The sequence below is a fragment of the Myxocyprinus asiaticus genome, chromosome 46 (assembly GCF_019703515.2).
Source record: "Myxocyprinus asiaticus isolate MX2 ecotype Aquarium Trade chromosome 46, UBuf_Myxa_2, whole genome shotgun sequence".
In the NCBI taxonomy this organism is placed as follows: Eukaryota; Metazoa; Chordata; class Actinopteri; order Cypriniformes; family Catostomidae; genus Myxocyprinus; species Myxocyprinus asiaticus.
The window spans coordinates 12,461,330-12,475,312 of NC_059389.1; the positions used below are offsets into that span (position 1 = coordinate 12,461,330).

Below are 13,983 nucleotides of genomic sequence, written 5' to 3' on the forward strand. Positions count from 1 at the left end.
ATTATTACATATTAAAAGGAAGTGTTTAAATTAGGGGTGTCAAACTAATTTTGGTCTAGGTCCAGGTTGGACAAAATGTCATCTTGGGTGGGGCGATAATTTTACTTGTTAAACTTTGGTGTACCCATTGAGATTTCATGCACAATACATGCTCTTCTGAAGCTAATAATGTCCTGGATCATCCAATATTAGGGTCAAACCATTGGCAGCATAGATTTTCGACACTCATTTAAATAAATAAGTGTTTAGTTTAAGGCAAATCTTTCACTCTGGATTATTGTATATATAAAGACCTTTGGATCAGACACATTAACATTGACTAAAATTGAGCAGCGTGATGTTAAACTGGATATTTTTAGATGTGACAATGTTAGTCAAAAAACGAAAAACAAAAACGTTTGGTTTTGAATAATGCCATCTCCACCTCCATCTTTTTTTCTACAGCTGTATTTAACACTTGTCTCAATCTGTACTTCTCGCCCCGCTGCAGCTGTGAATAATGTCTTCTAATTGGTAATCCCAGATAAAGATTTTTTTTTATTTTTTTTTATCAAAGTTAAAGAATGTTCAGAAGTTTCTGTCTGGCATAGCTCAGGTACTGAATGCTGGTGAGTTGTTACATTTTCCTCTTGCCCACAGGCTGTTAGCTTCACCTTCCTCCCTTATAAGAGTGAGAGAAAAAAAAATTAATGACTGAGATTTTTTTATGGAGGTTGAAACAATCAAGGATGGATTTTGGTCCTGTGAGGCCCAGCCTCTTTGGAGGCCTCCACTTGTCGCAATTGCAAAATGTCCATATTACATTGCAAACGTGTGAAATAAGATCACAATTGCAAGATACTGTTGCAAATAAAAAAAATTATGTTGTAAATGAATGTATGTAAGACATTACAAAAGAGAAATGGCTGTAATGTGAGTGGTGGTGGTGTAGTGGACTAAAGCACTGAACTAGTAAGCAAAAGGTTGTTGGTTCAATTCCCACAGCCACCACCATTGTGTCCTTGAGCAAGGCACTTAACTCCAGGTTGCTCCAGGGGGATTGTCCCTGTAATAAGGGCACTGTAAGTTGCCTTGGATAAAAGTGTCTGCTAAATGCATAAATGTAAATGTAATGTGACTAGTATACAACTGCAAGGGACCAGGAAAAGAAAGCATTTCTTTGTTTATCTAACATTGTTGCAATATAATCGCTGGCTGACATTTAAAAGGATAGTTCACCCAAATATGAAAATTCAAAATAAATAAATATGAAAAAGTTGTTCCAAACCTGTAGAATTTATTTAGTCCATGGAAGACAAATTGAGTTGTTAGGCAGAATGACAGCCTCAGTCACCATTCACTTTCACTGTATGGAAAAAAAGTTGCAATGAAAACGAATGGTGACTGAGGCTATTACAGACACTGGTCCATAATCCGTCCTTGGAAAAAACATTTTGGCCCTTTAGGAAGTTAAAAAGGTTTGTTATATAATTGTCCTGTTTTCTTAAGTTAAAAGTACTGTAGGATTGAGAAAGAGATACAGTCTGAGAGAGAAAGAGAGACACAGGCTGAATGTTATCTAATTTTCCCGTTTTGCGTTTCCAGGGATTACATTAAAGCCTGGATAGGGCTCCAGTAAGAGTTAGTTATTATTAGCTCAGCTCCCTCTGCATTTTAGCTATATTACCATAAACACAATCAGCCTGTCTCCCACTGTAAACGGTGCAACAAAGGACTCCCAACCCTGGATGAAATTATGAGCTCTTTTGATGTTGCAATCTTGAGCTTGATAAAAAAGCGATGATCAGGCTTTGTTTTCATTCGTTTGATCTAAATCGTTGGTGTTGCTTGGCATCCCTTATTAATTATATTATAAATATGAATTGCGTCTTCACCTGTACATACAGGTGCATCTCAATAAATTAGAATATCGTGGAAAAGTTCATTTATTTCAGTAATTCAACTCAAATTGTGAAACTCGTTTATTAAATAAATTCAATGCACACAGACTGAAGTAGTTTAAGTCTTTTGTTCTTTTAATTGTGATGATTTTGGCTCACATTTAACAAAAACCCACCAATTCACTATCTCAAAAAATTAGAATATGGTGACATGCCAATCAGCTAATCAACTCAAAACACCTGCAAAGGTTTCCTGAGCCTTCAAAATGGTCTCTCAGTTTGGTTCACTAGGCTACACAATCATGGGGAAGACTGCTGATCTGACAGTTGTCCAGAAGACAATCATTGACACCCTTCACAAGGAGGGTAAGCCACAAACATTCATTGCCAAAGAAGCTGGCTGTTCACAGAGTGCTGTATCCAAGCATGTTAACAGAAAGTTGAGTGGAAGGAAAAAGTGTGGAAGAAAAAGATGCACAACCAACCGAGAGAACCGCAGCCTTATGGTTGTCAAGCAAAATCGATTCAAGAATTTGGGTGAACTTCACAAGGAATGGACTGAGGCTGGGGTCAAGGCATCAAGAGCCACCACACACAGACGTGTCAAGGAATTTGGCTACAGTTGTCGTATTCCTCTTGTTAAGCCACTCCTGAACCACAGACAACGTCAGAGGCGTCTTACCTGGGCTAAGGAGAAGAAGAAATGGACTGTTGCCCAGTGGTCCAAAGTCCTCTTTTCAGATGAGAGCAAGTTTCATATTTCATTTGGAAACCAAGGTCCTAGAGTCTGGAGGAAGGGTGGAGAAGCTCATAGCCCAAGTTGCTTGAAGTCCAGTGTTAAGTTTCCACAGTCTGTGATGATTTGGGGTGCAATGTCATCTGCTGGTGTTGGTCCATTGTGTTTTTTGAAAACCAAAGTCACTGCACCCGTTTACCAAGAAATTTTGGAGCACTTCATGCTTCCTTCTGCTGACCAGCTTTTTAAAGATGCTGATTTCATTTTCCAGCAGGATTTGGCACTTGCCCACACTGCCAAAAGCACCAAAAGTTGGTTAAATGACCATGGTGTTGGTGTGCTTGACTGGCCAGCAAACTCACCAGACCTGAACCCCATAGAGAATCTATGGGGTATTGTCAAGAGGAAAATGAGAAACAAGAGAACAAAAAATGCAAATGAGCTGAAGGCCACTGTCAAAGAAACCTGGGCTTCCATACCACCTCAGCAGTGCCACAAACTGATCACCTCCATCCCACGCCGAATTGAGGCAGTAATTAAAGCAAAAGGAGCCCCTACCAAGTATTGAGTACATATACAGTAAATGAACATACTTTCCAGAAGGCCAACAATTCACTAAAACATTTTTTTTTATTGGTCTTATGATGTATTCTAATTTTTTGAGATAGTGAATTGGTGGGTTTTTGTTAAATGTGAGCCAAAATCATCACAATTAAAATAACCAAAGACTTAAACTACTTCAGTCTGTGTGCATTGAATTTATTTAATACACGAGTTTCACAATTTGAGTTGAATTACTGAAATAAATGAACTTTTCCACGACATTCTAATTTATTGAGATGCACCTGTATATTAACTTTTGTTATTTTTATGTTAGAACTTCACATCAACATCTAACAGCTCCTTGTGAACTTGAGAGGTCAAATGTGGGTTTGATCAACCAGGAAGTTACAGGTGCATCTCAATAAATTAGAATGTCGTGGAAAAGTTCATTTATTTCAGTAATTCAACTCAAATTGTGAAACTCGTGTATTAAATAAATTCAATGCACACAGACTGAAGTAGTTTAAGTCTTTGGTTCTTTTAATTGTGATGATTTTGGCTCACATTTAACAAAAACCCACCAATTCACCATCTCAAAAAATTAGAATACATCATAAGACCAATAAAAAAAAAAAAATGTTTAGTGAATTGTTGGCCTTCTGGAAAGTATGTTCATTTACTGTATATGTACTCAATACTTGGTAGTATTCCTTTTGCTTTAATTACTGCCTCAATTTGGCGTGGCATGGAGGTGATCAGTTTGTGGCACTGCCGAGGTGGTATGGAAGCCCAGGTTTCTTTGACAGTGGCCTTCAGCTCATCTGCATTTTTTGGTCTCTTGTTTCTCATTTTCCTCTTGACAATACCCCATAGATTCTCTATGGGGTTCAGGTCTGGTGAGTTTGCTGGCCAGTCAAGCACACCAACACCATGGTCATTTAACCAACTTTTGGTGCTTTTGGCAGTGTGGGCAGGTGCCAAATCCTGCTGGAAAATGAAATCAGCATCTTTAAAAAGCTGGTCAGCAGAAGGAAGCATGAAGTGCTCCAAAATTTCTTGGTAAACGGGTGCAGTGACTTTGGTTTTCAAAAAACACAATGGACCAACACCAGCAGATGACATTGCACCCCAAATCGTCACAGACTGTGGAAACTTAACACTGGACTTCAAGCAACTTGGGCTATGAGCTTCTTCACCCTTCCTCCAGACTCTAGGACCTTGGTTTCCAAATGAAATACAAAACTTGCTCTCATCTGAAAAGAGGACTTTGGAACACTGGGCAACAGTCCAGTTCTTCTTCTCCTTAGCCCAGGTAAGACGCCTCTGACGTTGTCTGTGGTTCAGGAGTGGCTTAACAAGAGGAATACGACAACTGTAGCCAAATTCCTTGACACGTCTGTGTGTGGTGGCTCTTGATGCCTTGACCCCAGCCTCAGTCCATTCCTTGTGAAGTTCACCCAAATTCTTGAATCGATTTTGCTTGACAATCCTCATAAGGCTGCGGTTCTCTCGGTTGGTTGTGCATCTTTTTCTTCCACACTTTTTCCTTCCACTCAACTTTCTGTTAACATGCTTGGATACAGCACTCTGTGAACAGCCAGCTTCTTTGGCAATGAATGTTTGTGGCTTACTCTCCTTGTGAAGGGTGTCAATGATTGTCTTCTGGACAACTGTCAGATCAGCAGTCTTCCCCATGACTGTGTAGCCTCTGAGAGACCATTTTGAAGGCTCAGGAAATCTTTGCAGGTGTTTTGAATTGATTAGCTGATTGGCATGTCACCATATTCTAATTTTTTGAGATAGTGAATTGGTGGGTTTTTGTTAAATGTGAGCCAAAATCATCACGATTAAAAGAACCAAAGACTTAAACTACTTCAGTCTGTGTGCATTGAATTTATTTAATACACGAGTTTCACAATTTGAGTTGAATTACTGAAATAAATGAACTTTTCCACGATATTCTAATTTATTGAGATGCACCTGTATACTTAACAGCTAAATTAACTTGACAGTGGGGTCCAAAAGTCTGAAACCACAAGCAAAAATGCAATACAATATACTAAATACAATTTCTTTTTCAATGCAAATGATAATATCAGCATAACAATTTGAGTGTAAAGTTTGCATGAATCTCCATGTTACCCCAGCATGATTTGAAAATGTTACAAAGAGCATCTTGTGTGCTTTAATGGAAGCAAGGAAATTTAACCATTTGTACAAAGAACATTTGTCTTGATTTAAAAAATGTAAAATTCCAAAAATTTCTATTTATTTCCAGGTTACATTAGATTTTGAATCCCAGATATCCAATGTGGTCTCAGACTTTTGGAGCCCATTGTACATTACATGTGATAGCAATTGTAAAAAAGTCATAAGGAATGAATGTGAGAACATCAATGTGAAGTGTTAGTGGATTTTGGATTTGTACTGCAGAATGGTGCTCTATAAATTATGACTCAAGAACATGGCTTTATTTTCAGAGCTTCTTACAGTAAGAGTAGGTGCTATCGATTTATCTTTATCTTGTTTTAAAAGTCTCATAAGTCATTAACCAGCAAAGTTAAAGAGAGTAGCATTCTCATTAAACTTTTCTCCACATTTAAACAATTCCCTGTCTGTTGTTGATTAAATGAGCCTTTATGTAATGCGCTTGAAAAAACGGTGGGCTTTTTGAAACAGTGTGAATTTAAGCACCTTTCAACAGATCCAAATAGAAGATTGTGAATAAGTAATTAACAGCCAGTGGGGATTTACACAGGCTTCTTATGGAGTATGGCAAATTAAAAATAATGCCTACTAAAAAAGAACAGTAAAAGAATTGATTCATGCATTTTAACAATGCTACATTTTATTTTTTAAATTCAAAACTTATTATAAAAGAATTATAAAACTGTAAATACTTTAAGAGAACCCAGAGACAGTGTCCAATTAGATCATTAATTAGTCCAATTAGGCCTTCTACAAGAAGTGATGGGGAAGCCTAAATGTCATTGAAGGGTTGCGAATATGGGGCACTTAAGCATTTTGAGCGCTTGAAGGTATATATTTTGGAAACTTTGCCACTTTTTCCATGATCTTAGGCTAATGATTATTATTAAGACATTTAAATTAGCTCTTGGACATGGTGAAAGAATCTCTTTTTCTGATAAAGGCTGAACACAACAGATTTTATACAATAAAATACAATATGTCTATTCCATGTAAGCCTTGAAAGTGTGACTCAGTGTTGTTAGCTCTGACTGACACCTCTCTCAGCACAACTCAATTACTGCCACCGCGCTACTCTCCGTCTGCCTGGCAGCCGCTGATGGACATGTCCTGCAGGAATTACAGTCGTGGGCGGTAGAGGGCACAATGGTCTGGACAAGGTCAAGATTACTGCCGATTCAGAACTAAATGGCAACACAAAAGCCCTGTAATGTACTTGGACTGTTGAAGGATTATTCTGATAGGTGTTGCGTTCTTGGGTGATATGTAGCAATGACTCAGAGGAAAGCTTCACTCCACGGTTGCAGATGGCTGGTAATTGCTGTATTCCAAATGAGTGGCACTTCCAGAAAACTCAATATTTTTCATTGTCATTCTTTATTTACTCTTGTTTCTGTGTGTGTAATAGGTAAGGTTTGGCTGGTTAGATTGTTCTAGGTAGCCCCTGCTTGTAGATTTCATATCCACACCATTATTAAGGCAATGAGCATATTTCTCTATTGACACCCATTCAAATCAGTCGTGTATTCTGATGAGATTTTTTTGCAAGTAACATATAAATTACAGATATTCAATTAGTATAGAATATTGTATATTTCATATTATTGAAGGCATCTACACTCACTGACCACTTTATTAAGTACACCTGTACACCTACTTAATCATGCGATTATCTAATCAGCCAGTCGTGTGCAGCAGTGCAATGCATAAAATCATGCATATATGGGTCAGGAGCTTCAGTTAATGTTTACATAACCATCAGAATGGGGAAAAATGTGATCTCAGTGATTTCGACTGTAGCATGATTGTTGGTGCCAGATGAGCTGATTTGAGTATTTCTGTAACTTCTGATCTCCAGGGATTTTCACGCACAACAGTCTCTAGAGTTTACTCAGAATGGTGCCAAAAATAAAAAACATCCAGTGAGCGGCAGTTCTGTGGATGGAAATGCCTTGTTGATGAGAGAGGTCAATGGAGAATGGCCAGACTGGCTCGAGCTGACAGAAAGTCTACGGTAACTCAGATAGCCACTCTGTAAAATTGTAGTAAACAGAATAGCATCTCAGAATGCACAACTTGTCAAACCTTGAGGCGGATGGGCTACAACAGCAGAAGACCACATCGGGTTCCACTTCTGTCAGCCAAGAACAGAAAGCTGATGCTGTATTGACCAGTCGAACCAGTCTGGCCATTCTCCAGTGACCTCTCTCATCAACAAGTGGATGTTTTTGGTTTTTGGCACCATTCTGAGTAAAAATCTAGATTAAAATACTTTAATAGACCTCCCTGACAATAGGTGAGCTGTGGATGTGAACCTCATGTGTATACCGGCTTGTCAGTCAGACCATGTGTTCATATGAGACTCTTTTGAAGCCTGCAGAAATGGAAAGGTGTATATGACCTTCCCCGAGGCATTTCTCATGCAACCCTCTGAGAGTACGCTAGCCCCTGTCTGAGACCCTGGGCTTCGCGGCAGTCACATTCTTCTCCCTCACATCCTCTGTTCCTCTCTTCTTCTGTCTCGCTCCATCCTTCCGGGAATTTGGTCAGGGTCAGTTTGGGGCGACAGCCTGTGAAGTGCAAAAACCTGTTTTCAGAAACAGCAGCCAGGGACCCAGAGTGACACAGTTCTCATTTGCTGCACAGCAAGTATGGCCTACAAGCAAATTCACTGTCACTGTGTGTGTGCATGTGTGCGTGCATGCGTGCGTGCTATTGCTATTATTGTGCTATTGTAGTTTTAAAATTTTTACTAGTTTTTATTTTGTTTTCAGTTTAGTACTGGATGAATGGATGGATGGATGGATAGACGGTCAGATAGATAGACAGACAGACATTATTCATACAGACATTGTTTGGTCAGATGCGTGTAACCTGTGGGTGAATTTGAGACCGTGAGAGAGTGGCCGAAGATGCAAGAATCAGTTTGTGACCAACACACCAAAGAAATACCAAAAGTGCACTTGCCACAAGGTGATAAAAGTTGAATTGGAGACAGATGTGTTCTTCACTGAAGCCTTTAGTTGTAGGCTCTCTAAAAGGTTGAAATATTGCCAGTCAGCCATGAACAAAATATTTTCTTTTTTTTCTGAAGATTCTAGGTACATCCCTTCTTAAAACCCTCAAGGAGGTCAAAAATCTTTGGAAGAATTCAGTTTCAGAGTGTAAGGATCACATTTAAACACTGACTGTCGCACCACTGTTGATTTTAATGTTCATAGCACTGGACCATTTTTGTTTTTTTGGATCACCGGGTTGGAGATTTAGTATGAAATTTCACTCATATGTTGTCAACCTATATATGCTTGATTAATCCTGAAATGAAGTTGATGTGAAGTCCATATCTGGCCCACTTTTGCCAGAATTACTCATTTCTTTCTGGTTCGAATGTGAGGACCAACTTCCACTGAAATCGATTTGGTAACAGAGAGTTGGGCCATAAATTAATATCCTCAAGCATGTGTGGGGACCATCTGCCTCTCTGAAACATATTCATCAATTTGGCCAATTAGCAGATTAATTGCTTAATTACTGTGAGGCAGCTGTGCACTTCTCTTGTAAATGCCAACAACACCAGAATTAAGTCTTGGAGACCAGTTCACATTTTTCAGGCAGGAATCCTACTTCTGAATCTTTGTTCGGTAGTGCCTATTTGGGAACTTTTGTTGCAAAGTGGGTCTATTGTTGCACCAGTTAATGTGTTGATAAATATAGAACTCAATATGTCTTTGTTGACCCGTGTGGCATATGTGTGCTATTTCTGAGGATACCAGCAAATTTACTTTAAGGGCATTTTCACACCTAGTTAGTTACATGAACTTGACCGAAATGGTTGGCTACTTTTAAACTATTAAACTAAAAAAGTAATCTACATGTAAAAAACACTAGGTATTTAGTGTGCAAGAACTGCAGTAAATATTGATTTATATGTTGTTTTGTATTGGTTCTCTGAATTAATATCATTCATGCAACCCATTAAGAATGTACAAAATTAATTTGTACTGTATGTCTGTTTGATGTTGGGCAGCAAACTGTGAGCACAGTTAAGTTCCTCACTGAGCTCTGTATCAAAAGAGCGTTTGGCACTAGCATGTTAATTTTTCTCATTCTGTCATTCTGCCATACAGTCTCGATTTGATGAAAGCATTTTTGAAAGGATATTTGTAATGACCAGTCACTTTACACCAATCACTTTTGAACCTTAGATTCAGGTTATGTTTTCAAATGAATTGCCTGAGCAACTAATCGACTAATCTGTCTTGAAGAACCCCTGAATAATTAGGCTGCTTTCGGATTCATCTCAACCCGATCGGAAGCGTTTATTAGGGGATGTTCACAATGGACGTGTTTTTGTATTCAAAAACAGCTAGAAATATTTTTAACTTGATAGTGCGTCTTAAAATTTCAAAGCTCATTGTGCAACGCAATGGACGAGGATGTCCATCTGCATGTTTACCGCTTTAGCGGCAGTGCTTTAAAGGGAATTAATTTTCTAGCTTTCTTAAAAGGATTTTAAAGTGTAAATTGTTTAATAGCTAAAGCACAGCATGTTAGTTTAAGCACAGCTGCTAAAAATGTAAACTTACTATAAATAAGAAAAAGTGTAACTAATCTACTAGTTGGTTGTTGGATGACTTGTCGACCATCGTTGCCCATTCGTAATTAAAAAATTGGAAATACATTTCTAAATCTGTCATGCTATGCCACACTGTGAAGATTTGCTAACCAAAATATTCTAAATCTCAAACTAACAATGTTTTTGTTTCGATAGCCATGGCCTAGGGATTAGTGCTCCGAACACATTGAGTTGTGGTGGTCATGTGGGAGATTTGGGTTTGAATCCTAATTGTGTTGTGCCCTGACCATGTTCCCCCTTTCTTTTTGCCCATCATTTTCATTTATCACTCTATTTTCACCTTTAATAAAATGGCAAAATGCCCCCTGAAATTTTTTTTTTGCTTTCATATATTTTTTATATATTTGCTTTCAATTATAAGGAAGGAGAATATTGAAGACCCCTAAGCATACTGTACATTTGATTTTAAATTGCTGTCTCTCATGCAGTGCATTATCAGACAGAGGTCTATATAATGAATAGATTTGGCACATGCTCCATTATCCTTGAGTATTGTGCCTGAAACTGTCAGCTGTAACAGGTATCTTCAGGTTCCTGGCAGCCAGAGAGCCTGTCAGAATGTTTGAACAGATTGTCAGCCACTTCTTTAAGCTTTTAATCTTGTGTTGCGATTGCAGCTATACAAGCCCCTCAGCATCCCCAGATGAATAAGTAGACGGCATGTCTTTCTTTTTCTGTGTGCCTGTCTATCTCTTTTTCTTTGTCTCAATCACAAACTCACTCACTTCGTTTGTGTGTGTGTAGGTCTCTGACTGTTCTTTACTAATGTTTTTTTTTGGAGTTGTTTCCAGCACAACGTATGCAGTTCTAAATAAAAAAATGTAAAAAGTTGTGTGTCTTTCTCCCTTGGGTTCAGGTATCACATAACTACAACAAAATTGGATCAATGAAAAGGGCAAGGGACAAGAGCAGAATTCTTAAACGTACAACTAGAAATATAGTATTGACATGAAAAATAGTGCAACACGCTTTTTTGAGGGGAGGTATGCAAGATTTAACTTTGGGCCCCCATCTGGTTCTTTTACCATGTTTTGGGGACAATAATTTTTTTTACAGTAAATACAATGTGAAGGCTGATATCTTTATTTAACAGTTTAGGATATTGTCGAGCTGGGTCAAGTACTTAGTATAAAAACATGCGTACAAATATTTTAATGATACTTTGAAAATGAAGGTCTGTTTTAGTCTTATTTCTTAGCTTTTTATCTTTTATTTCTTTATTTATATTCCTGATGGATTTTGTCATGGTCATGGACCTATCAGCGCTGTATATTCTGCAAACCTCATATTGTAAATATTTTAACACTTTACAATAAGGTTGTATTCATTAGCATTCATTACTGAAACTGCATTAGGTAACATGAATTAACAATGAACAGTACTTTTTCAGCACTGATTAATCTTAGTCAGTGTTATACTAAAATTAACAGTTGTATATCTCAACATTAGTTAATGCATTATGATCTAACATTAGCAATGAGGAATTGTATTTTTACACATTAACATTCACCAATATTAATAAATGCTGTAAACTATATTGTTCATTATTAGTTCATGATACCTAATGGTAACAAATAACATTATTGTAAAGTGTTACCAATATGTTCAGTGTTTGATGAAAGAAATAAAACATGGAAATGAAACTTTCCTTTTTATAGTGGTGAAAAGAGAGGTGAATTGACAAAAGTAGAATACAAAATAGGATCCTTGTTCTTTTGTTTCAACTCACTTGACATTCTGTATTTATAATACATGAGGATACAATACAAATTCAAATTCTCTTTATCTCTCTTTGTCTGTTTCTCTCTGTCTGTCTCTCTCAGGGTGATGATGTTATGACAGTTATCAAAACCAAAGCCCAGTGGCCTGCCTGGCAGCCTCTTAACGTGTAAGTGTCTGTTCTGTAGTTTTGTATTTATGCATTTATATACATTATATACAGTGGGCTCCTAAAGTCTGAGACCACATTGAAAATCGAATTAAACCTGGAAATAAATAGAAAGTTTTAGGATTTTGAACAATTTAAAGCAAAGAAAATATATGATGTAAAATGAAAAAATATTTAAGATTCTGTATTATTCCTAGGTCACTATTTAAATAAGCAAATTTGTGACATTGACCTTGTACTTAGATCAGATTCCCTTGCTTCTATTGAAGCACACAAGTTGCTCTTTGGAATATTCTCAGATCATACTGGGATAACATGGAATGTCAGGTTTTGCACTGACTCTATGCAAGCTTTGCTCTTTGGAATATTCTCAGATCATGCTGGGATAACATGGAATGTCAGGTTTTGCACGGAGTCTATGCAAGCTTGAGTCATTAAAGGAAAATGGTGACATTTTTCAATTAAACTTTCCCCTCCAATCTATGCTGATTATAGAATTTGTAATGAAAGAATTTGTATTAAATGTAAAAAATACAAAATAAGTACACTAGTGGTCTCTGACATTTGGACCCCACTGTGTGTCATAAGCTTCAAAAAGCTCCTTCTAGAAGAAACAAAAAAGAATTTCCATATCCAAAACCCTCTCTATGGTGACACATAAAACAGCACCAATAATTGATTTCACATCATGGGATTTTGAAAACCCTGTCATAGATCTAGAGAGGGTTTTTTTGGGATATCTTTTATGTTTAATAAGTTCCCAAACGTGTTCATGGTCTTGCTCTCTCCTGGGTGAATATATCCGTAGAGAACAAAAAAAGGGCTGGTTTATGGAAGAATTGTCTTCAGCACCTGCTGGGTATGTAGATGTTTCAGTCCCACTCACTAATGAGGCGGTTAATATTTTATGTGCAGTTTTGTTTAGCGAAGGCTTCCGTTTTTTGATGAGAATAGCATTTACCCTGCAGTGTTTGCGTGATTGAGGTTAATGGCCTCCCTCCAGCTCAAGTACATCAGGACATTCTCTTGACCTATTTTAACATCATACTGTCAATTTCCAAAACCAGTTTACCCTGTGAAGAGGAGAAGGTATGGAAGACACTAATTATTTCTACCCATATGTCAAGCATAGAGGCAATCTATCCTTTAAGAAATGCATATGGTTTCACAAAAGCTTTTTTAAGGACTGAAAAGTTCATTTTTACAGGCACTATATAGTGAATGTTTCACTATGATATCAGTTTGAATTGTGAAAAGCATACAGTGGCCTCCAAAAACTATTTGAACACTTAAGCTGCATTATAGAACAAAATATCCATCGAAGTATTATTTTTCTTTAAAGAAAGATACAATTGTTAGATTTCAAATTATAAAACAAAAGATATACTGAACATGTCCATATTAAATGTGATTAACAGTTACTCGGCTAGGACACCTGTGTGAAATTCATACATTTCAAGTTTCTAAAAGTGTCCAAATACCAAATACTTAATGCACAGACAGAAAAAGAGAGGTCACAGCAACTTGTGCTTCATTCCTCACTTGATATTTTTGGATGTTTATGAAGTGTGTCTCAGTCCATTTTTTTATTTAAAGTCAGCATAGTCCTTAGATTTGATATCAAAACATTTAGTTTAATCCTCATCTGTTTGGAGTGGATGCCTCTCTCTCTTCCTCTTTCCTCTGCTCTCAGATGTGGGCTGTGAGAGTCATAAGGTGCTGGTTTCGTGATGAATATTTAATATGTGTTAATCAATAGATCCAAGCAGCAACATTTTCAAGCTTGCAGCCTCTGCTCAAATGGCAACAGTTGCTTTGGTGATGGTTTGTTATCAGGGCAATTAGTTTGATTAATTACCATCTGCATAGACTCTAACAAATTATGCCTCAGTAAAGGCACAGGCTTCTTGTAGCCAGTGGTAAGTTTTTGTGCAACCCTTCCCGTCTCTCTCTCTCATTCCCTTAGATCAGTGGTTCCCAACCCTGTTCCTGGAGGCCCCCCAACACTACACATTTTGGATATCTCCCTAATCAAACACACCTGATTATACTCATCAGCTCATTAGTGGAGACTCCAAGACCTGAACTAGGT

At 37.6% G+C, this 13,983-nt stretch overlaps 1 protein-coding gene across 2 annotated transcripts in view; it reads left to right on the forward strand.

Annotated features, from left to right (window-relative positions):
- LOC127435815 (spondin-1-like) overlaps window positions 1-13,983 on the forward strand; it is a 111,146-nt gene that overhangs the window by 57,771 nt on the left and 39,392 nt on the right. For both annotated transcript variants that reach the window (XM_051689543.1, XM_051689542.1), the window contains exon 7: window positions 11,827-11,891. In XM_051689543.1, the coding sequence (XP_051545503.1) occupies window positions 11,827-11,891 (65 nt within the window). The remainder of the gene's footprint in view (window positions 1-11,826; window positions 11,892-13,983) is intronic.